Source organism: Pituophis catenifer, unplaced genomic scaffold (assembly GCF_029215685.1).
Source record: "Pituophis catenifer annectens isolate HBS135680 unplaced genomic scaffold, rPitCat1.0.hap2 SCAF_4, whole genome shotgun sequence".
Taxonomy (NCBI): Eukaryota; Metazoa; Chordata; class Lepidosauria; order Squamata; family Colubridae; genus Pituophis; species Pituophis catenifer.
In genome coordinates this window covers 129,757,831-129,784,605 of record NW_027256884.1, presented here as the reverse complement: position 1 = coordinate 129,784,605, position 26,775 = coordinate 129,757,831, and the positions used below count along the sequence as shown (strand labels likewise).

The window sequence follows — 26,775 nt, the reverse complement described above, 5'->3', positions numbered from 1 at the left end:
TGTTAGTGACTTAACTGCAGTGACCCACTTAACAACTTGCTGGTTATTACCTACAAAATACAAAATACTACAAGGCTGAGGAATATAATACTTATGGATCCAACCCTTGCAGAGGGAAATAACCTATCCTGTTTGATCTATCCATGAAATGATGCTCTCGATTCTCCCTTCCCAATAGATGGGTGGATTCAGAAAGAGGCTGGCACAGAGAAGAGAGGGTCAGCCTGTTCTCCGAAGCCCCTGCAGGCAGGACAAGAAGCAACGGGTGGAAACTAATCAAGGAGGAAAAGCAACCTAAAACTAAGGAGAAATTTCCTGACAGTTGGAACGATTAATCAGTGGAACGGATGTTGCCTCCAGAAGTTGTGGAAGTTTTTAAGAAGAGATTGGATAGCCACTTGTCTGAAATGGTTATAGGGTTTTCCTGCTTCAGCAAGGGGTTGGACTAGAAGACCTCCAAGGTCCCTTCCAACTGTGTTACATTGCTATTCTGATAGCTACCCCATTCCATATAGAGCATGAAACATGTTTCTCTTGAAGAGAGCATTGGAGGGTTAAACAGTCCTTAAATCCCCATTTGTATTTTTGTCATCTCATTTTGGATGATGATGATGATGATGATGGTTTTTACTTGAATATTAATTGCCTAGACATGAGTGTAATATAAATGTCACAACAAACACTGTTACAACAAGCCTTGTGATCTCAAGATATTTACCTTGGCTTTGGAATCTTGGTTTCTTTTTCTGTGTTTTTTTGCGTCACCTTTCAACCTCACTAAGAGCTGAAGAACTTGAAGCCTGCTTAGTCTTTTGCAGAATTTGACCCTAAAAGGTATTGCCCAACTGGAGATTGTAACATTTTTTCCCAATAAAGAAGACAAATGAGAAAGTGTCTTTTTGCTGTTAATTTTGCGCCTTAGGTGCTGAGTGTTTGGCTCAGGTAGATCAACTGCATGTTGCAAGTCCAACAGCACTAATATCTAGGATTGTGTAATTGTAACAACTACAGTGTTACGTAGTTGTTCTTGTAGGTATCAGAAAAGGCTTGTTCATTGCTTGTGCAGTGTTGGATTGACTCGCAAGCGAGCGTGACAATTGTACAAACTACATGTGTTGTGCAGGAAGGAGGGAGAGAAGAAAATGGAGATGTACATTGATTTTCAAGGAAGTCTTTGATGTTTTTTTTTTTTGTTTTGTCTCTGATACAAATATATCTAAGGAAACAGGGAAGTCTGATTTTCTCCAGTTGAAGCATAAATGCGTTCTGGAGACTTTACTTCTTTTGAAATGTCTTATGGGAAGGGTATTCCAGGTAATTTCTGCATTTCTAACTGTTTCTTTTTAATCTCTCTGCAGCATAAATCCACTTATTGTTTAGTCCATGTGGCAGGCAGGCTTCAGTCTCCTGACTTCTTTCAGTTTGCAATATCTATGGCTTTCCAGCCCTGCAAACTGATAAAAAATTTCCTTAATATTTCCAGCTGGATGCTTCTTTATACTAGTTCCAGTTGTTACTGCTGCTTATTTATTCAGGTTGATGATCACAGTCGTCGTCACGCTATAGGCGTCGATATCTGGAATCTATTTTCTGCCTCAGGTGGTCTTAACCTTCCACCAAGGCATTCTCATCGAACTGCTGAGCTAGGGATTCACGAATTGATTGTTTGAAAAGAAGCGCCGTATGCTGGGCTTTTGAAATGTGTAATATATTAATTCCGGATGCCCCTTCTCTTTCCCCATGAGTCCCTTTGATCTGGACTTGGATTAAACCAAGCTCTCTGGCCCCGTGGATAACAAAAGAGGAGCAGGCCTATCTATGTTTTGCTGCAGTATATATACAGGTGGTCCTCGACTTACGACCACAATTAAGCCCAGAGTTTCTTTTGCTAAGTGGGACAGTCCTTAAGTGAATTTTGCCTCATTTTACGATCTTTTTTGCCACAGTTGTTAAGTGAATCACTGCAGTTGTTACGGCAGTAAAACGGTTGTTAAGTGAATCTGGGTTCCCCATTGACTTTGCTGGTCAGAAGATTTTTATTTATTTATTTATTAGTCGCATTTTTATGCCGTCCAACTCCCGAGGGACTCTGGGTGGCTAACAACAAAGAATAAAACAATGCGAACAATATCCCATACAAAAGTTTAAAAAGAAAACATTAAAACCCACATACTCCAATTCATGGCCGGGTCTCGCAAGATCATCGTAGCGAGATCAACGGCCCGAGGCCTGCCAAAAGAGCCAGGTCTTCACCACTTTCTGGAAGGCCAGTAGGGTGGGGGCAGTCCAGACCTCAGGAGGTAACTGGTTCCAGAGAGCTGGGGCAGCCACAGAGAAGGCCCTCCCCCGCGGGCCCACCAGCCAACATTGTTTAGCTGACGGGACCCAGAGGAGACCAACTCTGTGGGATCTTACCGGTCGTTGGGAGCTATGCGGTAGAAGGCGGTCTCGAAGATAGCCTGGCCCTGAGCCATGTAGGGCTTTAAAGGTAATAACCAACATCTTGAATTGCACCCGGAGACCGATAGGGAGCAAGTGCAGCTCGCGGAGAATTGATGTAATGTGGGTGTATCTAGGTGTACCCACAATAGCTCGCGCGGCTGCATTCTGGACCAACTGTAGTCTCCGAACACTTTTCAAGGGTAGCCCCATGTAGAGCGTGTTGCAATAATCCAACCGTGAGGTGATAAGGGCATGAGACAAGCCACCCTGGGTCTTCGGAGACGGGCGGCATATAAAATGAATGAATGAATGAGTGAGTGAGTGAGTGAGTGAGTGAGTGAGTGAGTGACTGTGAGGAGAATCTCCTGATCCAAGTAGGGTCACAATTGGTGCACCAGGCGAACCTGTGCAAAGGTCCCCCTAGCTACAGCCGTCAGATGTTGTTCCAGTCTCAGCTGTGAGTCTAGAAGGACACCCAAATTGTGAGCCCGTTCTGAGGGGGGCACTTTCTCACCCCCCAGAACCAAGGATGGACAATCGACATAGTCTTTAGGGGGCAATACCCAGAGCCATTCAGTCTTGTTTGGTTGCCAAAGGAGATCACGTGACCCTGGGACACTGCAACCGTCATAAGTATGAGTTGGTTGTCAAGCGCCTGAATGTTGATCATGTGACCATGGGGATGCTCCAACAGTTGTTGGTGTGAAAAATGGCCATAGGTCACTTTTTTCAATGCCGTTGCAATTTCAAGTGGTCACTAAATGAACTGTTGTAAGTCGAGGAACTGCCTCCCTTTCACCTCCCCCCACTAACTAGTCTTTATTTCATTTCTCCATTATTATAAATGCAGTGATTTGATTCTTTACAGATCACTTGAACAAGAAAAATCAACAGCAGCTGAAATTTCCTTTGTGAGGTCATTGTCTTCGTATGACAGCAGTGTTTTTTGTCCCTTTGTTCATGCCGCCTGAGGCCTGCATAGGTTCTCTGTTGTCTTCCACAAGGTGACCTGATAGGATCCAAGACGAATAATAACTTCTTTCGATATTTCATTTTAGATCATCCCCTCATGTTTTCCAGCATCAGCAACGTTCTCCTCCTCTTTCCCTGGATTTTCACCCATTTTGCCTGCTGCTTAAGCTACAATCTAATTTCTATGCTCCTGAAAGAGTTTTCTACTGGAATGGAAACAAGAAAAACCCTTCCCATTTTAATGTGTCTTACCATGAATGATTAGTTAAGTTTCATGGACTTGGTACTGGCATGTTATGTAAGTAAATTTGAAAGCAGGCTCAATATTTCCATGGTTACTGATAACATCCTGCCAATGCAAGAAATCTGAAATTAAATAAAGGCTTGATGATGAATTTTAAGTTCTTCTGGTATGATGCTTGCTGATTATTTGCTTGTAGACCAAATTGGAGTACAAGGTTTTACATAGTATTTCAGTATATAAATAGAAGAAAGGACTAAAATATTAAAATATACTTGGCTATTTGGATTAAATAATTTATTTAATCATTATTTAGCCACAACCTGTTTTGGAGAATAGCTTGAAATGCCCTCAGGTTGAAGAGCTTCCCATCTACTCTATACAGGCATCACTGTCCCGAAAGGCATCACAGAATAGGAGAGGATAGAATAAGAAAAAAGGATAGAATTCTTTTATTGGTCAAGTGTGATTGGACACACAAGGAATTTGTCTCTGGTGCATAAGCTCTCAGTGTACATAAAAAAATATATCAAGAACTATAAGATACAACACTTAGAAAACTAAATAAAACAATATAAATCGTAAAGATACAAGCAACTAGATTATAGTCATAAGTAGAAGGAGATGGGTAATAGGAAGGAGGAGAAGAATAATAGTAATACAGTCTTAGTAAATAGTTTGACAGTGTTGTGGGAATTAGTTGTTTAGCAGAGTGATGGCGTTCGGGAAAAAACTGTCCTTGTGTCTAGTTGTTCTGGTGTGCAGTGCTCTATAGCGTCTTTTTGAAGGTAGGAGTTGAAATAGTTTATGTGCAGGATGCAAGGGGGTCTGTAGATATTTTCACAGCCCTCTTTTTGACACGTGCAGTATACAGATCCTCAATGGAAGGCAGGTTGGTAGCAATTGCTTTTTCTGCAGTTCTAATTATCCTCTGAAGTCTGTGTCTTCTTGTTGGGTTGCAGAGCCAAACCAGACAGTTATGGAGGTGCAGATGACACCTCAAGGGGTTGCAATAAGCATCATGCTGAACAGTGTGGGTGCAAGCAGCTTACGATTGGGAATGCCCCTGAGGATTCTCTGCCGTCCACCACCACTCTGGCCCTCCTGCCTTCATGGAACTGGTGTGTCATGTGAATAAATGTGACAGGACTTTGTGGGCTGAACGTATTGAAAGCTTTCAGGAGATCAACAAAGGTTGTGTGGAGTTCATGATTCTGCTCCTGACACTTCTTCTGAAATTGGAGTATTGCAACATTCATGTGTCAATAGTCCCACAGATTCTGAGGAAGCCACACTGTGACTCTGGCAGCAAGCGCAGCTCTAGTTGAGTGACCAGAACTCTTAACAAGGCTTTTTCCCACAGTGGACAGCAAAGAGATTCCTTAGTGGGTTGTCGTGTACTTGTTGACTGCTCTTCCTCTTGTGGCTGTGTGAGATGGATGCATCTTTAAGTTCCTGAGGAATGGATCCTTGTTTCCAAAATGACTGGAATAACTCAGGTGTGCTTCTGTGTAAAAACAGGACCATCAATTTTGTATATCTCTGCAGGTATAGCATCTGCCCCTTGGGCTTTGCCATTGGATAACTCTGACAGCTTTTGTGACTTCAGCTATTACTACCAGTGGGATCTTCCATGGTGCTATTGATAACCTGGACCTGTCTATTGCCTCACAGTAAAGCTCCTGTCAGAAGCACCGAGTTGCTTCCGGGTTGAAAGCATCAGCCAATGACATCACTGTTCTGGGGACCCCCAGTTGGGGACTCCTTTCATGTCCCCGGCAGGAGCTGGAGCGAAGGATGGGAGTTCAACCCTGTCCCACGGCAGCACTCAAGTCTTGAACCTGGGCTTGCTAACCTCCAACCAGCATCCTAAACACACAAGCCACCTGCTCCTTAGTCAATAGATGAAGGTTGGTTGAGGATGGCCCCCCTGTAGTATGCCCACCTTTGCAGAAATCACCCTCTGAAATGAGAGTTGTGCCATCTACACTCTGGAGGAAGGAACTCCTAAGTCCACCGAGAGTCTTTCAGCTTCATAGAACAGTTTAACGTGTTTTTTTTCAGTATATCCCTATGCAGGCAGTCCTCGACTTACAACAGTTCATTCAGTGACCGTTCAAAGTTACAACGGCACTGGGACAAGCGACTTACGACCATTTTTCACACTTATGACCGTTACAGCATCCCTTTATGGTCACGTGATTTACATTCAGATGCTTGACCACTGGTTTATATTTATGACGGTTGCAGTGTCCTGGGGTCACGTCATCCCCTTTTGCGACCTTCTGACAAGCAAAGTCAATAAGCCGGATTCACTCAACATCCATGTCACTGTCAGCGTCTCAGCGCTGACATAGAAAAGGGAGGATGAAGTTTGAACTTTTGCCTGCTAAATCCCTTTGAAGTTTCGATCTCCTTGGAGATGAAGAGGTTAGGGGGAACATTCCTGTGAACTGACAGGAAAAGAAATCAGGAGAGTGACTTGGAAGATAGCCAATGAGAAGCAGAGAATTGGGGATCGGAAAGGGAGGGATTGGGGGGCAAAGGTCAGTACTGACCGCACAGAGTCATGATCCGGTTGCTGTACTCGACTAAAGAGAAAATTTCCTTAAAGATTGGCAGTTTGGAAAGTCATTTATTTTGAGATAGCACCGAAGCTTGACAGTCACTAACTGCAATGGTTCACTTAACAAATGTAGCAAGAAAAGTCGTAAAATGGGGCAAAACTCACTTAACAAATTTACCACTTAACGACATTAAATTTGGGCTCAATTGTGGTCGTCAGTCGAGGACTACCTGTATTTTGTCTGCCGGGGATCTTGCATTTTACGCAGTTTATTCTGGACTATGTTACGATCACTAGCCAAGGCATTTTTCTCGGCGACTGATGATGATGGACACAGCGAACGTGATGCTCTTCAGCCAGTAAAGCCCGTATCTTCTCAGCATTCTCATTGAACCAGTCAGGCTGCTTGCGAGGACAGTGCCCTGGCATCTTCGGTGCAGATGAATGGACAATACCCCTGAAGCATTTTCGGTCGTCTTCGGCACTGCCAGCAAGATTAGTTTCTAAATCTTCAGCCAGTGCCGAAGCCGGGCTGGGCTTAATTAATTCTTTCCATGGCCTTGTTTCCTTGCGGTTGCCTCTTGGGCCTGATGCGGAGCTTTATGTTGGAGACAAAAGAGCCTGTGAACTGTGAACAATCAGCACCCCACATGGCCTTGGTCACTCTGATCTCCTGCCCGTCTTTTCTTCCGACAATGACACAGTCAATAAGATGCCAGTGCTTAGAGCAGGGCTGCATCTAGGAGGCCTTGTTGAGAGATAGGCAGGTGGGAAGTTGTAGGGGGCACGAGGACATCATGTGCTGCACAGGCCTTAGAATAGAATAACCAGAGTAGGAAGGGACCTCGGAGGTCTTCTAGTCCAACCGCCTGCTCAGGCAGGAAACCCTCTACCATTCCAGATAAATGGTTGTCCAATCTCTTGTTAAAAACTTCCCATGTTGGAGAATTCACAACTTCTGGAGGCAAGTTGTTCCACTGGTTAATTGTTCTCACTGTCAGGAAGTTTCTTCTTAGTTCTAGGTTGCTTCTTCAGTAAGAGTAGATTGTTACGGTTATACTTGCCTACGTGATGTCTCCCAACAACTCCCTGCCAACTGTCTTGCTTGGCAACAGAAATGTTGGACTCAATTGTGATTATAAGTCCAGGACTAATTGTACTATGGAGGAAAGCAATGCCTGCCCAGAGAGGGCTGCTCAGTCACTGAGGGAGACTCCGGGTTTCACTGCTGCTTTGGTCAATGAAAAAAGCAACCATCAGAGCTGAGCTGCTGGCGTGCAGGCCCATGACTACTACTCCTGACATATCCACACTTACCTGCCTAGTTACTTATCCATTACTACAAGCCTGTTTTTAATTTTTTTAGAGGGGTGATAATGATGGTGTTAAGGGTAGCACGTAGTTTGGATTCAAGTGTGGGAGAGTTATGCAGGGTTAGAAATCATAGAACACCTGTATAAAAAGGTGTTCCCTGTATAACCAGTTTGAGAGCCGGTTTGGTCAAGTGATGAGGGCATCAGGCTAGAAGCCAGGAAGTGAGTTCCAGTCCTTCCTTAGGGACAAAAGCCGACTGGGTGACTTTGGGCTAATCACCAGGTGACAGTGAGTTCTAGTCCTGCCTTGGCCATGAAAGCCAGTTGGTTGATCTTGGTCCCTTTCTCTCTGCCAACTCATCTCACACAGCTGTGGTTGTGAGAAAAATAGGAGGAAGGAATATTATCATGTTAGAATAACAGAGTTGGAAGGGACCTTGGAGGTCTTCTAGTCCAACCCCCTGCTTAAGGCAGGAAACCCTGTATCATTTCAGACAGATGGTTGTCCAACTTCTTGAAAACTTCCAGTGCTGGAGCATTTACAACTTCTGGAGGCAAGCTGTTCCACAGGTTAATTGTTCTAACTGTCAGGAAATTTCTCCTTCGTTCCAGGCTGCTTCTCCCCTTGTTTAGTTTCCATACGTTGCTTCCTGTCCTGCCTTCTGGTGCTTTGGAGAATAGCTCGACTCCCTCTTCTTTGGGGCAGCCCCTCAAATATTGGAAGACGGCTATCATGTCTCCCCTGGTCCTTCTTTTCATTAAACTAGACATACCCAATTGCAGCAACCGTTCTTCATATGTTTTAACCTCCAGCCCCCCAATTATCTTTGTTGCTATTAGGTACACCGCTGTGAGTATTTATGAAAATAATAAAGGTGGGGTATAAATAAAAAAATAAAATAAAAAGGGCCAGCTCGTGGTGGCATGGTTTAGGGCCTGACTGACGCACCATCGTCTTTCCCTCTCTATATCGAGAGGCTTTTTTTGAAGACCCTCCTCTATTTGCTCAAGCATCTCATTTATTTAAGAAGGCATATATAATGCACTCTGTAAGAAAGTGCACTTGGCCTCCACTCTTCTAGCATTTAAGAAAACAAAGAAGTCAATATTTTTCTTTTTCGGATGTTTTAATTGTTAGTTTAACGGTTAGCTTTCAGTTTAATGATGCCAATTTAAAATTTCTTCTTAGTCTAATTATATTCCTTATTCTTACGTAATTGCTGTTAGTCGTGCTGAGTATTTAATTGAAAGAAAGAAAAGACAAAATTTAATTAATTCAGCAAGCACTGGGCTTATGAAATTCCATTTGTGGTGTTGCTTTTAATGTATGCCACTGCTGGTTTACAAAGAATCAGAAGACAGTTTTCCGTTGTAGCTGTAGAAGAAATAATTTTTTAAAAAACTGGCTATTGAGCTCGGAACAAAACAACGCCAGCTGCTGGAACATTTTAAATACCTCGCTTTCTATCTGAACAGAACCTAAACCTCGTCAGGTGTTCTATTTTTTAAGGAACAATGAAAACTCAAAACAAGTGTTTTTCTCCCTTTTTCATTGGACGGAAAAAATAGCTGAGAGTAGAGGATTTTTCTTTTCATTTAAATTTTCCATAGGAAGAAATAGCACTGCCAGTGAACTCCAACCTAGTCACTAACAATGATGATGTAAGTTGGCTTGGGTAATGAAACATCTGTAAGAAAACAGCCCAGCTCAGAGAGCCCCGAGGACCCTTTCTTTCAGCCCTGAGCTGCAAATATTCTCCTTTATCGGCACAATATTTTCTTTTTTGAGAATGCTCTTGTGTTAGATACACGTCACTTTTGCTGATTTCTTGCCATCTCGGGCTATTCTGTTAGCTTTTTTCTTTTTTCTTTTCTTTTTGCACCAGACAGTCATGAATGATGGTTTCCTTCATCCGGTTTAATCTTGTATTCTTAGCTAATGGCCTGCGCTGCTTTTAAAAAAGTCTTTGTCTTAGTTTGGCAGCTCAGAGGGATGCTTAGAGAATTGAGGCCTGAGAGTTAAAACATGGGCCTTTTTGGGGGGGGGGGGGGTCTTACTTTAAATAGAAAATACCCTAAAGCAGTGTTTCTCAACCTTGGCAGCTTGAAGATGGGTGGACTTCAACTCCCAGAATCCCCCAGCCAGCGCTGCTGGCTGGGGGATTCTGGGAGTTGAAGTCCACCCATCTTCAAGCTGCCAAGGTTGAGAAACACTGCCCTAAAGTGATAGAGAAATATGTCATAGATTTGGGAACCAGAAGATTTAAGCAAAGCTCATGGCTGCTATTATACAGGAAGTCATCGACTTAAGACATCAATTGAGCCCAAAATTTCTGCTGTAAACTGAAACATTGAGTTTTGCCCCCATTTTACGACCTTTCTTGCCACAGTTGTTAAGCGAATCACCGCGGTTGATAAATTAGCAACCTGGCTGTTAAGGGAATCCCGGCTTCCCCCATGGACTTTGCTCGTCAGAAGGCCACAAAAGGGGATCGCCTGACTTTTTTGGACACTGCAACCGTCATAAATGTGAGTTGGTTGCCAAACAGCTGGATTTTGGTCATGTGACCTTGGGGATGCTACAGTAGCTGTAAGTGTGAAAAACAGTCGTAAGTCACTTTTTTTCCAGTGCCATTGTAACTTGGGTCACTAAACAAATGTTTGTAAGTCAAGGACTACTTTCACTTGCTATGGCATCTTTCAAACAATTGTCTTCCAAAGCATTTCATACCAATTAAAAAGGGATATTTCTCCCAGGCATACTTTAAAAAAGAAAAAAGAAAGACCAAGACAATATAGAAGAGCGACATTGGTATATAAATGCCAGAAAGCAAAAGACTGACATTTGTATATGCAGTTCAGGCTGGCCTGTTCTCCTCTTGTATTTCTTGCTTAAATAGCAGCAGTCTGTAGCTCTTGTTCTTTTAGCCAATGGATGAGGCCAGCATTTTTGCCTAGATGAATGGGACAAGAGTAAGCTGTCACGTTTAGAGTACTTAAGAATATTTATGCAGACTCATTCCCATTTATCTGTGGACGGTCAGATTTACTAGAGTCAGAAACTAGAATGGCCTGCAGAGGCAACAGTCCAACATAGCTACTACTGGTTCAAAGCCTCCTCTAGAACAGCAGTCCGAAGATTGAGAGGTGAAGTTTTAAAAGAAGAAACATGCAAATTTGCTGCTACTTTTATGCCAGTACTGGTCTTAAAAGCTCTTCCCAATTCTTTGCTAACTACACAGGGACTGATATTAAGTCATTTCCATGACTGTGCAGCAGAAATAAAATTGCTCCTAACTACGGGATAAATGTTTTTGTGTTTCTACTAAGCACTATCTCCCGTCTTTTTTGGTGCACAGAGCAATTCTCACAAATGAAGGCAAATATATGCATCCCAGGATAATGTTACAGGATCTAGTCTGGGTCGGTCACTGGGACCTCTTTCAAGCTTTCGGACTTATGCTGGAGCCCATCCTCGAGGAACTTCTCTCTAGCAGAGTGTGTGCTTTGGGCTTTTCTGTGAGTCATATTTATATGGTGCCTGGCTGTGTATGGCTTTTTAGTTGTTGATTGCGGTGTTGATGGCTGGCTACTAAATCGTCGTTTCCTTCTGCTGCCAAGTCCTCAATTTGTAAGTACTTGACAAGCTGGTGGTAAATCGGCACTCCTGTTGACTGCCAAGGGTCCTGTTCCCCAGACTTCAATCACTTCCCTGGCTGTTTTTGTACCTGCTCGTCCAACAATCTTAGTAGCTGCAAAATTGAATGTACCGTATTTTTCAGAGTATAGGACGCACCTTTTCCTCCCTAAAAAACGGTGGAAATGTTGATGCAACTTATACAATGAATACAGCCATTTTTGGCCTCCCAAAGCCCCGCCCTGCTTGTTCCATTTTTGCGAAAAAAGGCCCGTTTTTTGCCTGATTTTCACAAAAACAGTGTTTTTGCCCTCCCCAGCCCTCAGGAGCACTCTGCAGGCCTCCCAAACCCTCTGCGTGCCTCGTTTTTTGCAAAAACGGGTGAAAAACAGACTGTTTTTTGCCCGTTTGTCCTTTAAGCTATGCTGGCTGGAGAATTCTGGGAGTTGAAGTCCACAAGTCTTAAAGCTGCCACATTTGAAGACCTCTGCAGTAGATTGTAAAAATAAGACAACATTAACTTTTTGCTTTACATTTCACATTTCAAGCCATTCTGATCATCAAAACATAAAATCAAAGTTTTATTCTTTTCAGCTTTGAGCAAAAAATCCAGAAGCAGTCTTCAAGTGGAAGCAAAAGTTGCTAAATTCTTTTCTTTGACTAAAACAGCCAGTTTCACTATCTCCATCATCTTTACCATCCATTCTTCTTCCATTGTGGGAATTAATGCGTTTCCCATCTTTATGCATATAAGATTTAAAAGTTCTGGTTTCAGATTTCCATTTATTTTAAGAATCATCTGAATTAAAGTAAAAAAAATCTGGCCTCAGTATTTCTTTGCTTGATGACTCTTTTGTATTGATTTATATCTTTGATTCCAGAATTACTTGGCAGCTGGGTATTTGCCACCGGATTAATCTCTGAGCTCTAGGCGGTTTTTAAGCATTATCAGGGGCACATTCCCAAGGGGATTTATCTGCTCTTAATCTTAATTAAGAGCGTACCCCCTCTCACAATTAAAAATCTGCTAGTTTAATTAAAGCCAGAAAAGCTAGGGGAAACATTAAGGTATACTCTGCTGCCATGGCCATTTGAATAGATTTATTTGAATCCCATAATATGTGACGCCTACCTATATAGCTTGCTTATCAGAATGGTCTGTCATTCTTTTCCCCTTTGAATACTAGAGAGATGATTTGCCCTTTCCCAGACTTTACAGGCCTCTGCAATGGCCCATAAAAAGATAAAGATCCCCACGAGACCCCCCAACTCATTTCCTAGTGAATACCTGATTCACCCATGCAGTTTTCTTGGCAACATGACAGAAATGATTTTCCACTGCTCTTCCTCCAAACGGTTTTTTTTTTTTAAACTTCCCAGTCCAGCCTGCAACCTTTAAGATTCCTTAAGACTCTTAGAAGCCCAGACAATTTCTTTGCTCGTAAAAAACATTAAAAGAGAATGCTAGAGAGGTTTTATGTGGTCGAGCCAAATTAAACTGCTCAAAAAAACAAAACAAAGAACGAATGGCCCCAGCATCTACCGGGCAATAGCAATTGTTCCCTCTCCTTGCAGTGGTGCTGAGGGACCCTTGGTCATAAAGGCAGGAGTCCTTTAGTACAGGGGTCTCCAACCTTGGCAACTTTAAGACTTGTGGACTTCAACTCCCAGAATTCCTCAGCCAGCTTTGCTTTCTGGGAGTTGAAGTCCACAAGTCTTAAAGTTGCCAAGATTGGAGACCCCTGCTTTAGTAGAGATGTTTAATGTTATGGACAGATAGTATAATCTGTTATAAACAACTAGAAGTGGTAAAGGAATGGATGCTTAAAACTGATGAGGTTACAGAAGTGCGAAATGAATGGGCCCTTAATAGTGAAGAGCGACACATTTAGCAACACTAATGGAGATATCCAGTGATCTGTCAGCTAGCCAGGAAATGGTGCTCTCTTCCTCAAGGTTGGCAAGACCGGGTCAAAAGAGGTGAATTTAGAACTTAGCATAACTTTATGGTCACTTTGAACGTACACTTAATCGGCATTCATTAAAATGAATTATTTTGTGGTCAACCGAACTCTGCACTCTGCATAGCTCAGAACGACAGGAGAAAATATTTCTGTCTCTTCCAATAAGGTGGGTGCAATCTCTCCTTAAAATCTTCCTTCTGTCAGCGAAGAAGACAATAGGTTATACAGGTCGTCCTTGACTTACAACAGTTCATCTAGTGACCGTTTGAAGTTACAAGGGCACTGCAAAAAGTGACTTAGGACCGTTTTTCACACTTACAATGGTTGCAGCGTTCCCACAGTCGCATGATCAAAATTCAACTGCTTGGCAACCAGCATGTATTTATGACGGTTGCAGCATCCCGAGGGTATATGATCCCCTTTTGTGACCGTTTGACAAGCAAAGTCCAAAGGTGATTTTCCATAAGACAACTGGAATTTCTTAGGGTTTTTTTTCCTAGTAAACCTTTCGCATCTCATCCAAGAAGCTTTTTCAGTTCAGTTCAGTTGCCTTTTGAAAAGCACCTTGGGGAGTAATAAAGGAGAATATTTGTAGCTCGGGGTTGAAATAAGGGTTCCTTGGTGCTCTCTGAACTTTTTTCTTTTCTTGCAGACGTTGCACTGATGATGTTACCTAGTTTGGGTCTGCAAGAAAACAAGGTCAGAGAGGACCAAGAGCTTCTGGGAATACTTACACTGCTATTTCAGTAGAAATAAGTAAAATGTTTTCTGGTACTTGGTAGTTTGAAGTTTTATTCTTATTTATTGTTCAGTGTAATGCAAATCTAACGTTCCTTATCTCTCTTATTAATCATGGATTTAGTCATACTCTTCCACATTCCATTATCGGGAAAGGCAGGACGGGGAGCCAGCGCCCCACCTCCAGGTTGGGTTCAGAGGAGGTAGATAGTGCCACTTGGAAGTACCAAGTCCGGACTCCAGGAAAGAGGCAAAGGTTGCTAGGGCTTCTGAGAGACAAAAACTTCAGACTTGTCACCCTGCGGATTCAGCTGTTGCCCTGTGCAGTCACAAGTTAAGGTGTTGTCTGTAGAGATTCTCCCATCATCCAGGTCATGGTTGTCCCCAAAGGGGTTTTCTCCAAAAGGCAACTGGACATTCTTGGTGTGTTTTTTTCCCTTTGAAAACATTTCGTGTCAGTGTTCCGAGTAACACACCCATCAAAAGCAGAACTTTATTGGATGCATCAAATCGGCACAGCCAGCAAAACCCAACTCTGAAAGTTTTCCCCCCAGTTGTGACAAAAAATAAAATAGCAATTGATCCCCTCTCCTATTGTCACAGGTCCCATTGCCCACTTGCGACGTTTGGCGGGCTCCTTGGTCAGGTTCCCGCCTCCTTAAACTGTCACCTGTGGATTCGACCTTGGTTCCCATGAGAAAGCTTTTTGCTTTGACTACCAGCTAAGCTGTTATTTCCCCACCTCCCCCCTGCAAGTTTGTGGCAACTATGAGGCAGCAAAAGATGGCTTCAGCCAGGTTTGCTTCTGAGTTGACATTTCGCTTCTCATCCAAGCTTTCTTTGGAAAATAGCACCTTTGGGACAAGTTAAGGTGTTGATACACTGCCCTTTAAACCTCTAAATGTCTTAGGACTTGTATGGTAAAGATACATCTTTTTCATTAAGCGAATGACTCCTGTTGTAACCCTCTGTTGAATACGAGCCTATTTACTTTTTTCTTTCCCAACGTCTCTTGAAAAGTCTTGTCCAAAAAGGACTCTTCATTTGCTCCCAGTCCCTGGTTAGCATCTTTGTCAATTTACGACTTCACTGTGTGAGAAATTCTCCAACAGCACATTTGTGAAAAAGATCGTGCTTTTGAGCAGGAATCGGTCCTCTTGCTTTGCTCGCAGTACATGATGTTCCTGACTGCTTAAATCTACGTGGGCAGAAGCCTGGTGTACCGGAAATAGCTTTTTTTTTTAGCTTCCTGCAATCACTTTCATAAATACACGGCTAAATTTAATTTATTTAGAGACGAATTTGGGACTTTCAGAGTTAAATCATATGTACCACACTTATTAGTTTGAAGTGTGAAATATATAATACTTGCCGCCTGTTGTGGATGATAAACCTCTGTTGTTTTTTCAGTAAATACGGTTTGGCTGAAATACAGCATCACTTGAAGCAGACTTGAACAAAAGGCTGCTTCATCAAAGCGGGAAGTATTTTCTTGCTTTTCAGCTGCAAACTGGAGGAAAGATAAATGGCATCTCACTGAAATTACTCAATATGCGAAGCTATCTTCTCTTTGATTTTTTTTTTTGCTTGGAAGACCCCTGGATTAGGGTCCAGATCACGGTTATATTTCTTTCTTTTTATTAGTTTTGAGTTTTGAGTTTTGTTATTAAATAGGAAAGGAAGGGCTGGTTAAGCCAACCACCATCAGCATGGCTGGGATGCAAATTCTTACCTCAGCCTTCTTTAATATTAAGCCCCTCTGTGAATTTAATATTACATACTGTACAGGGATCTCCTCCTGGTATTTTCTCTCTAAAAGGCTTGTGTTAGATTGTAATTCCCATTAATTCTGCCACATTGTGGAATCAGCCGCAGAGGATGAGAGTTATAATCCTGCATGGATTTTAGAATATTAATATACACCTTACCGGTTGGGAGTGAGCTGCAGTTTTTACTACTAACTTTCTTCAGGAATTAATGGGATCTAAGTGCCTTACCCAGACACAACAGTTGGTTCTTTGATGAAGTTATCCTTCTCCTGTTCTAATTATTGAGTTCAAGGTGAGATGTGGGAATGATTTCAAGTCTTCATAAGAGTTACTGACAGTAGCTTCCTTAGTCACCCTTTGCGACAGGTGGCTTATAAATCTTCATTGACAACCAAATGAAATTTTGTTGTTTGTTCATAATTTTCCATTTGAATTGAACTCATTTTCTCCTCATGACTCACTCACTTGTCCATCCATCCAACCATCCCTATCTATCTATCTATCTATCTATCTATCTATCTATCTATTATGGCTACCATCACAAGAAAAGTGACTCTGGGCTGCTCTCCGCAACCTGATAAAATACAATGCAAATACAAACTATCATGATAAAAATGTAAAATCAGTATTAAAATTAAATATTGTTAAGTATAAATTATACAAACCCTAGGCAGAGGGAGAATAAGTACATTCATCTCAGTACTGGATATCTACATATATTTCTGGTTCTCTCTGGGACTCCCAGGATGGGTGACCTAGCCAAGGATTTCTGGAACGTCAGGAGGGATGGAGCTAACCTAATGTTGGGGGAGACTCTCAAAGGTGCTTTTCCAAAAGGCAACATGACTTTCTTGCTTTTTTTCCCCCCTTAAAAATGTTTTGCTTCTCATCCAAGAAGCTTCTTCAGTTCTGGCTTGTTGGGGAATTCTGGGAGTTGAAGTTCACAAATCCTAAAGTTGCCAAGTTTGGAGACCCCTGCTCTTGATCATTGTATTTGGCCAATCCTGAATTAGTAGACTCTTTTCCCAGAGTTCAACTGAACAACATAGAGCCACAGTTGCAAAGCGTGAAAGCTTTTGACAGTTGAATCTGACTGTAATGGGGACGGATGTTACAATAAGTGTTCACATGCTGTTAAACTAAAAATATTTCAAAGTGAACAGTTTGGGGCAATATGGCTCATTTAATTATTGTCACTAAATCGCAATCATTGTCAAAATGTGATTCATGTCAAATGCCTTTTCCTTAACTGCAGTACAATGATGCTTAGAATTTAGTTGGATGTTACCAACGTGTGTGTTTGTTTTTCTAGTTGGGAAGACTTCCTTGATCACCAGATTCATGTATGACAGCTTTGACAATACCTACCAGGTAAGAGTTTTTGTTTTGTTTTATGACTTCCAAACTTTAACTTATTTTGCTGAAATATTCCAGGTTAAAAGAGATTTCCCTCTGTTTTTAATCTCATGCAACAGGAAAATGATGGATAAAGGTGTTTCTTGAGATTGTTCCATAGTAGAATAGAAATTATAGGAGGTCAGGCCTCTTGTTACTAATACATAGGAATCAGAAATGTTTCTGGCTTTGTTATCAGTATGCCTGCTTTCAATGAAAGACTTTACTAGTTGTGTACACTGTAGAAAATACCGGAAACTGTTTTCTCTTTTTGTTTTTCATATCCTATACAGCTATTCCTTATGTGCTTCCATATTTCTGACTAATATTGGTTCTACATAAGTTGCTCGATACCTTAATAAATAAGGAGAAAACTTTATGTAAACTAAAAAGATCTTTTTTTGCACATGTAGTGAATTAACCCACTTGCCAGATGACAGTCTCACACTCACATTCAGCCTAAACTACAGGAGGCTCTTCTGGCATGTACATTCTGAGATAGAACATAGAATAATAGAGCTCGAAGGGACCTTGGAGGTCTTCTAGTCCAACCCCCTGCTCAAACAGAAGAGCCTACGCCATTCCAGACAAGTGGCTGTCTAGTGTCTTCTTAAAAGCCTCCAGTGATGGAGCACCCACAACTTCTGGAGGCAATCATTCTGCTGATTGTTCTCATTGTCAGGAAATTTCTCCTTAGTTCCAGGTTGCTTCTCTCCTTGGTTACTTTCCATCTGTTGCTTCTTGTCCTTCTCAACTCCCTTCTCTACCAAATGTAGAAAACATGAAGTCTTTTGAAAAGAAAGGGTAGAAGTCTGTGGCAAGATGTTGGATAGGGAGTTGATCATCCACCATTCTCAGTACCTTTCTGAGGGAATGTGGACCTGGAGAATAAGTGGGGTGCACTTTTTACAACCCAGAGCTTTCCCAGAGAGAAGCCCAGATTAAGAGTCTGCACAACCCCGAGCTGGATGGGGCAGGAGGGAAGACGTTCAGAGTAGCCAGTCCCTAGAAACTCTTAGGATAGATCTAATAGGTTAGAAGACTATAGCTTTAATATGGCAAGATTCTGTCTGTTAAGTATAAGCAAATAAAGGATTGGATTGGATTGGATTTCACCGTGTCATCTCTGGGCTTGACAAGCATCGATGTGAGGTTTGAAATCTCAAAGCAGCTGGAAAAGTCCAAGAAGCAGAAGCAGAAGCAGAAGAAGATTTACTTCAAATATGTATAGCCAGAAATTTGTGCTAGATATATTTTTAATTTGGTTTTTCAGTGTTCCATGAAGTCTCATGTTCTCTGTATAAGTTAATGGAACTGAGTTTTTAATTTTGGCCTCCATCCATATTTTGGAATAAAAGCAAGAAGAAGGTGCCACTTTTTCTTTAGAATCTTACTAGAAGGTGCCACTTTTTCTTTAGAATCTTATTATCTGTAATTTTGAACACACTCTTGTGGTTTATAATATTTTGTAAGGAAGAACAGAAGTACTCTACCATTCTGAAGCACTGTTATTTTATCTTGGTTGGGTTTTTTAAAATTAGAACTAATTTGTTAGCTGCTGAATGGGTGATTTTAAAAGCTCTATAATTATCTCCTTCCACACTGCCTGCATTTTTTGTATTTCGGTTAAACATATTATTAATGCATTATCTTAACAATGTTTGGTTTAATTTTATCACAAGTTATCCAGGAATTGGCAATATAAACATTATTTCACCTGGAAGTCAGACCAAGCAAATTCCTTTAAAAAAAAAAAACCTCATGTATTTGTTGTATTTTCCTTGTTCTGAAAGTTGAAGAAGATTGCATAAAAAGAAGCATAGGTCAAATGACTAATTCTTTTCATTTATTTCAATTAAAAATCCCAGCCATGACCAGTTAACCCCAGTTCTGAAACCTACGCGTGTGTACTTTGTGTTCTTTGAGGATACTCAAATTTTAATTTTGGCATTCTTTGGGAGAAGAGCTTTTCAGAACTATAAATGCTTTTTCAAGATACTTATTCCAGTTAATGCACTAAGGCAGGGGTGCCGGGGCCACTCCCAACAGGAGTGACATCGAGCTGCCCATACCCACCCTGGCCATGCCCAACCCAGCCTCCCAAGGTCAAACACAACTCTGATGTAGCCCTCAAATCGAGTTTGACACCCCTGCACTAAGGTGATCTTAGTGATTTCTAAAACATGTCAAACTCAAGCCATTAAGACATTTAGAAGTAAGAAAATGCAAAATTCATTGATATGGACACAGAATGTTCTGGAGGACACCAGAATGCTTATTTTCTTCTAGACATTGGTAAGCTTCTTGGACTATGCTTGTTATAAGGCTGGGTCAGTAGCTTTTGGAATTAATTAGAAGCATTTTGGGGACTCTGCCTCTAAAACAAACCTGTTCATCTCCAACTAATTCTGGCTTAGCACAGTTTTCTGGAAATGAGTCTGGAAATATATATGATCCAGAAAAAAAGTTGGCCTGCTCCAAAGAAACACAATGCTTTGGAGTAGCTGGCTTGTTCCATTCCTAGATTGACAAATCTGCACATCCCTAATCCATCACCTTGCTCTGGAGGACAACAGGAAGCAGTTGCATGTGATAAATTCTCCAGTGTTCCTGACAATAGCTACCGTATTTTTCGGACTATAAGACTCTCCGGACTATACGACACACATTAGAGGAGGGGGGAAAAAATCTGCCTCTGGCTCCCAGCAATTTGCCTCCTTGCAGCAAACAGCAAACAGCCTGGTCAGTTTCAGCACAGACTGATTTAGCACGAGCAGCTGATTGGTGATTGGATCGGCCTCCCGGAGTACCAACCCCCATCAGCTGTTCCAGGCTGCAGGGATTGCCGCCATTGCTGCCCATCACTGCCACCCCCTATCGCTGCCTCTATGTGTCCCATTTTCGGCCTCCACGCGGCTCGTTTTCGGCCCATTCCAGGCGGCGGGGATTGCCGCTGCCGCTTATTACCACCAATCGCTGTTTGGCGGCGATCCCCTGAAGGCAGGAGAAGAAGCAACGGAAGGAAACTAATCAAGGAGCGAAGCAGTGAGGACAATTAACCAGTGGAATGACTTAACTCCAGAAATTGTGGGAGGTTTGTAAGAAAAGATTGGACAAGCATTGTCTGAAATGGTACAGGGTTTCCTGTTTGAGCAGAGGGTTGGACTAGAAGATCTCCAAGGTCCCTTGAACTCTGTTATCCTGTAGTTCTGTTAAGCACCCTGCTCCTTCCTCTCTTGCTTTCTCCATTGGCTACATAGCAAGCCCACTGCAGCGATGTCTCCCTGCCCCTTCCTGTTCTGTCCCCCGTCCTCACACCGACAAATGCTATATCAAACACGCCTGCCAATAATTTATTGTATAAACAGACCAGAATTCCTGGCAGACGAGAGTTCTGGCAGCTAACTGTAAAACGCCTGCCCAGTCCAATTAGTACTCCCAAAAAGCAGGAGCGGCCTTATCTGCAGTCCGTTTCCAGAGCGACAAATTATCCACAAGAGTTTAGTCCAAAATATATCTGAGCCGAAGTGCAGGATTCACGATGTGACTCTTTAGAGTTTAAACTTTTGTCCGTCACAAAGCCTGCCGAGCAATCACGCCCCCTTTTATCCCTTGTGGGGCGTGGCTCAATGACTCAACTCAATCTCTGGCCCTCCCACGCCTCTTCCTTTGCTGCGCACGCTTCTCCCTCCGACGCTGCCTGGGATCAACCCAGGATTCATCATTATCACTCTCTATCAATGGGTGCTCCGAAATGCCTTCCTCCTGGCCCATCCCAGGCTGTTCCTCCTGGCCTTCGGATGGAACCTGAGGCATTGCCAGAGAGGAGGGTCCTGGAGAGGGAGGCCTTATCAGTTCCTCCCCATCACCTTCTGAGTCCTCTTCTTCCATGAGGACAGGCTCGGGAGTCGGAGTCACAACCCGTCTCTTGTTGGAAATAGACAGGGGGGTGGGGCAAGGTTTGAAACGGCCCCATTGCCTTTTCCAAACTAAAAACACTGCTTCCTGCGCTGGGAGGCCTGAGGAAGCCCGAGGGCAGCCGTATGGAAGAAAAAAAGGGCCTGCTGAATAGCTCTTTGCAAGGCTTCTTTCAAGTCCTCCCATCAATCCGTTCACGCCTTAGCATTATCTCATGCCTGCACAGCGCATGGCTTTGTGTGCTCTGCAAACAACCGGCCGTCTCGTGTCCTTTCTGCCGGGGAGGCGCCCCAAGGTGGATTTCCAGTGGTGAGCCCAGATAAAACTGCACAACGGAAGGAACGTTCGCTGCTTCCTAATATCGGGGCTTCTGGATTCACTTAGCAAGCACAAGGGATGGAGCTACTCAGAGGAGGAGGGAGAGGAGCAACAAGGGAAAGAAGAACATTTAGGAACAGAATGGGCAGAATCTGTTCCTTCTTCATTGGTGGCAGAAGTTTCTTGTGGACAGAAGAGGCGTCTGAAAGATTAAAAAGAGCGAGGATCCTCCTCGCACCATATTGGAAAAATGAAGAAGCACCGCAGGACGAGGAGATAATTCAGAAGATATTAGGCTGTGCAGAAATGTATAGACTGACATTGAAAACCGAACAGAAAGAAAGACACAAAACGCTATCAAACATGGCACTTATTTTACCCAGTGGTTGGAAAAAAGGGGCGTAGAGTAAAAAAGGGAATCTGTATTGTTAAGCAAATTAAATCCCCAGACAACACGATGTTTATTAAGCACTAAGAAATGTAATCAATAGAAAATCAATAAGATTTATAAAAGAAAAGAAAAGAAAGATTAAAAAGAGAATTTTCAGCAAGAGAAATGTTCCCTCTGGCATCAAAAAGCCTCTGTTTTGTAAGCCTCTGATTCAAGGCCCCCATTTTAAAAATCTTCTTCCCTTCCCTCTATATACTGGTAGTCCTTGACTTAACGACCACAATTGAGCCCAAAATTTCTGTTGTTAAACAAGACAGTTGTTAAGTGAGTCTTGCCCCATTTTACCACTTTTCTTGCCACAGGTGTTAAGTGAACCACTGCAGTTGTTAAGTTCATAAAATGGCTGTTAAGTGAATCTGGCTTCCCCATTGACAGAAGGTCGCAAAAGGTGATCACAAAGGTGACCCTGGGACACTGCAACTGTCATAAGTAAGAGTCAGTTGCCACAGATCTGAATTTTGATCACATGACCATGGAGATGCTGCAACAGTCATAAGTGTGAAAACTGGTCAGCACCATTGTAACTTCGAGCAGTCACTAAATGAACTGTTGTAATTTGAGGACTGCCTGTAATGGAAGTAGAAGTCTGATCTTTGCCTCAGATTAGAGTCTGGATTAATTGCAAATTGTTCATCTAAAATTTAAAAAAAAAAAACCAAATTTGCTTGATTAAATGGATCCAGCATGGTAGCTAATATTTCAAAGTATTTTCATTATTCTTGACCAGCAATTGAGTGGATAGCGCATGTTTTAGCAAGAGGAACGTGTGTGCGTGCATTTATGTACTCACTGTTGAATTGTACTTTGCAGGCAACAATCGGCATTGACTTCTTATCAAAAACAATGTACCTGGAAGACCGCACAGTGAGTAAGAGTTTTGCAGTAACTAACTAGCCTGTTTTAACACGGATGCTGCATTGTATTGTCTAAATCAGGGTTTCCCAGCCTTGCCAACTCTTAAGACGCGTGGACTTCAACTCCCAGAATTCCCCAGCCAGCATGGCTGGCTGGGGAATTCTGGGAGTTGAAGTCCACGCGTCTTACAATTGCCAAGGTTGGGAAATCTTGGTCTAAATGCATTTTGCAAGGATATGAGCAGCTTCTGATTTCCAACTGAGGATGCCATATCTCCAATGCCAGTCGAGGGGAACAGTTTTACAAGCCAGCCCCTTCCCTTACCTGAGCACCTCAGAGGCATCTGGTTGGCCAGAATGCTGGATGAAGGCGGGCCTTGGCCGAACCAGCAGAGCTTTGCTTACCTTCTTATCATAGCGGAGAACTGCTGTGCCTCGGTCAGCAAAAACTCTGCAGGTTGCCTGGGTTGGCCTGAGAATAACTAATCTGGCGCTCTTAAGCATCTCGAATATTTCAAACTACATATGAAGGTAGAAACCTAAATCTCACATGTATAAATTGGATGGAATGTTTTGCTCCTGCATTATCTTTATATGAAAAAGAGGTTAATTTGAAGTGGCCGGTAAATAATACAGTGCACTTTTTGAGGCCATCCCTATACAGTGGTACCTCGCTACCGGTAGGCACGATGAGTACCAAAAACTGTGAGCATCAAACAAAATTTTCCCGCGAGGAATAATGTAGCGAGTCACAAGGCAGCCAACACCTATAAGTTCTAGCTTGTGCATTGAATACCAAACAAATGAGGAGTACTAGGACAAATTTTTCACCTCAAGTACCACGTGCGATGAGTTTCAAAGAGTAGCAAGGTACCACTGTAGAAGCAAATGAAATAAACGGATAATCCTGTGTACAGTGACAATCAAATGTTCTGCTTAGTGAGAAATCGCCTCAAATTTCCCAGTGACAAAAAGACACTTTTTGTCCAATTGTTTGTTTATTTTTTTAAAAAAGCCAAGCCTTTCTTTCCTATATTAAAAAATAGATAGTATAGTTCCATGCTTTAACCTTACGGTTATGCTGAAGTGCTGAAAGCTACCGTCAGCCCTCGCAAGTAAACCAGACAGGAAATCTACTCCTGTCTGTAACCTCATCTACTCCTATGAGCTAATTCCACTTTATTGTAAGGCTACACTAAGAGAATTTTGCAAGTCTGAAAGTACAAAACTCCCGCTGTCCCTTTTTTTACTGTCTGTTTCGTTAGGGTTGATTCTCTTTTACTCCGCCTGTTATGCAGCTGCCTGTTATCCAACGTTCTCTATGCAGCATCTCTATGACCCCATCACCCCTCCCATTACCCCATACCATCACTGATAGATTGCGATACTTTCTGCATTACAGGCAGTCCTCGACTTACCACCAAAATTTCCGTTGCTGAGCGAGACGTTTCTTAAGTGAGTTTTGCCCCACGTGACCTGCCTTGCCACCGTTGTTAAGTGAATCTGGCTTCCCCCTTGACTTTGCTTGTCAGAAGGTTGCAAAAGAGGATCACCGCCACCGTCATAAATATGAACCAGTTGCCAAGCATCCAAATTTTGCTCATGTGACCATGGGGGATGCTGCAGTGGTCCTAAGTGTGAAAAATGAGCCGAGGTGGCGCAGTGGTTAGAGTGCTGTACTGCAGCTACTTCAGCTGACTGCTAGTTCAGCAGATCAAATCTCACCGGCTCAAGGTTGACTCAGCCTTCCATCCTTCTGAGGTGGGTAAAATGAGGACCCAGATTGTTGGGGGCAATATGCTATTTAGTATACTCTTTGGTGTAAGCCGCCCAGAGTCCTCGGAGAGTAGGCGGCATAGAAATATGATTAATAAAAAATAAATAAATAATAAAATGGTCATAAATGCTGTTGTCGGTTCAGACAGTCACTAATAAACAAAGTATTGTAAGTCAAGGACTACCTATACTCTTCTTTTTTTCCCCCCCTCATAGTGGAGTTCCACATGCCAACCATGATGGTTTGTGGGCAATGTGGAGATTCAGACCCTATCTAGCTCCAAGGGACTGATGTTCCTTCTGACTATCTCCGGTTGGAATACCAATCAATCTATCAATTTTTTTCTTACCGTCCTAGTCCAGCCTAGCATTTTGAATAGAATCCTCCAGCCCAAAGCCATCAAAACGAAGCAAATATCTAATTGCACATCTATCTTAATGATCTACCACTATTGTTGTATGTTCACTGAGAGCCTGTGCACCGAAGACAAATTCCTTGCGTGTCCAATCACACCTTCGGGAGTAGGGCAGTATACAAATTCAATAAAATAAATAAAATAAATAAATAATACCTGGCCAATAAAGAATTCTATTCTATTCTATTCTATTCTATTCTATTCTATTCTATTCTATTCTATTCTATTCTATTCTATTCCATTCCACATTTTCTATTCTATTCTATTCTATTCTATTCTATTCTATTCTATTCTATTCTATTCTATTCTATTCTATTATCTATTCTGCATTTTTTCTCCTATTCTATTCTGCATTTTTTATTCTATTCTATTCTATTCTATTCTATTCTATTCTATTCTATTCTATTCTATTCCTAATTCTATTCTATTTCTTATTCTATTCTATTCTATTCTATTCTATTCTATTCTATTCTATTCTATTCTATTCTATTCTATTCCTAATTCTATTCTATTTCTTATTCTATTTCTATTCTATTCTATTCTATTCTATTCTATTCTATTCTATTCTATTCTATTCTATTCTATTTCTTATTCTATTTCTATTCTACTCTACTCTACTCTACTCTACTTCTAAAATCACACTGTTAGAAAACATTTCCCATTACCATCAATGCTGTTTCATGTTCATTTTGCTTTAAAATAGGATGCGTGACAAAGCTATACAGTTTATGGCTGCTGATTGGCTTTATTCATAACACCCACTGATTTCCAGCAGCCTCTCTTAGCTACCCCAGGCTTCCTGCAAAACCTCAAGGGCAGGGATGTGCAACCTTAGCGACTGTTAAGGCTTGTGGACTTCAACTCCCAGAATTCCTCCACCAGGTGGTTTTTCCAGAAGAGCCCGGACATGCCATTTGTCCAGACTGGTATAGGATCTCCTGCTTGAGCAGGAGGAAGGCTTCCAAGGTCCCTCTGTTACTCTGCTGGAGAATTCTGGGAGTCGGAAGTCCATAAGTCTTAAAAGTTGCCAAGGCTGCACATCCCTGCTCGAGGTTCTCCCTCTGCAGGCGAATTCTCCTTTGCTGGCATGCTGCCCCAAGAGATGCCTGACACTCTCTGCGTGATCTGCAAAGTTACCTGGGTTTTCCTGCCTCTCCCCCACCCCCCAGACTCACCTGGAGCCCCCTGAGAAATTCTCGCAGCCTTCTTCTGCTTGCAACCTCAACGTTAACGACTTCCGTGCATGATTTTTTTTTAATATTAAAAAAAAACCCTTTGCTTTTTTATTATTATTTTTTTTTAAAAAAGCAGTGGGACATTTTATTCGTTTTCGTGGCGGTTTGGCTTTTTTTTTTTTTTCCCCCTCCTTAATTTTCTCCCATCCCACAGATCAGGTTGCAGCTCTGGGATACTGCGGGCCAGGAACGTTTCCGTAGCCTCATTCCCAGTTACATCCGCGACTCTGCCGCCGCCGTAGTAGTATACGATATTACAAGTAGGTATATTTAGCTCTGGCCTTTGACGTGTTTTTTTTTTTCTTGCTTGTTTTGACTGATTTCCGTTAGGTACGGTTGCAATTGTGGGACACGGCAGGCCAAGAGCGGTTCAGGAGCTTGATTCCTAGCTACATTCGTGACTCCACTGTTGCAGTTGTTGTGTATGATATCACAAGTGAGTGGGGGGGGCATTTCCAGTATTCTTGGCGCATGCTCTCCCTTCCCCTCCCTCCCTCCCTCCCTTCCTTTTCCTTCCTTCTTTCCTCCCTCCCACCCCCTTCCCTCCCTTCCGTTTCCATCTCCTTTCTTTCCCCTTTACCGTTTTCCTTTCCTTTCCTTTCCTTTCCTTTCCTTTCCTTTCCTTTCCTTTCCTTTCCTTTCCTTTCCTTTCCTTTCCTTTCCTTTCCTTTCCTTTCCTTTCCTTTCCTTTCCTTTCCTTTCCTTTCTCCTTTCCTTTCCTTTCCTTTCCTTTCCTTTCCTTTCCTTTCCTTTCCTTTCCTTTCCTTTCC

General features: G+C 42.3%; 1 protein-coding gene across 2 annotated transcripts in view; it reads left to right on the top strand.

Moving 5' to 3' along the window:
* RAB6A (RAB6A, member RAS oncogene family) overlaps positions 1 to 26,775 on the top strand; it is a 55,124-nt gene that overhangs the window by 12,169 nt on the left and 16,180 nt on the right. Inside the window, exons 2-4 of one of the 2 annotated variants that reach the window (XM_070943014.1) lie at positions 16,955 to 17,013; positions 22,535 to 22,588; positions 26,336 to 26,441. In XM_070943014.1, coding sequence (XP_070799115.1) covers positions 16,955 to 17,013; positions 22,535 to 22,588; positions 26,336 to 26,441 — 219 coding nt within the window. Of the gene's footprint in view, positions 1 to 16,954; positions 17,014 to 22,534; positions 22,589 to 26,159; positions 26,266 to 26,335; positions 26,442 to 26,775 lie in introns of both variants that reach the window. The other variant, XM_070943015.1, reaches the window with a different exon arrangement.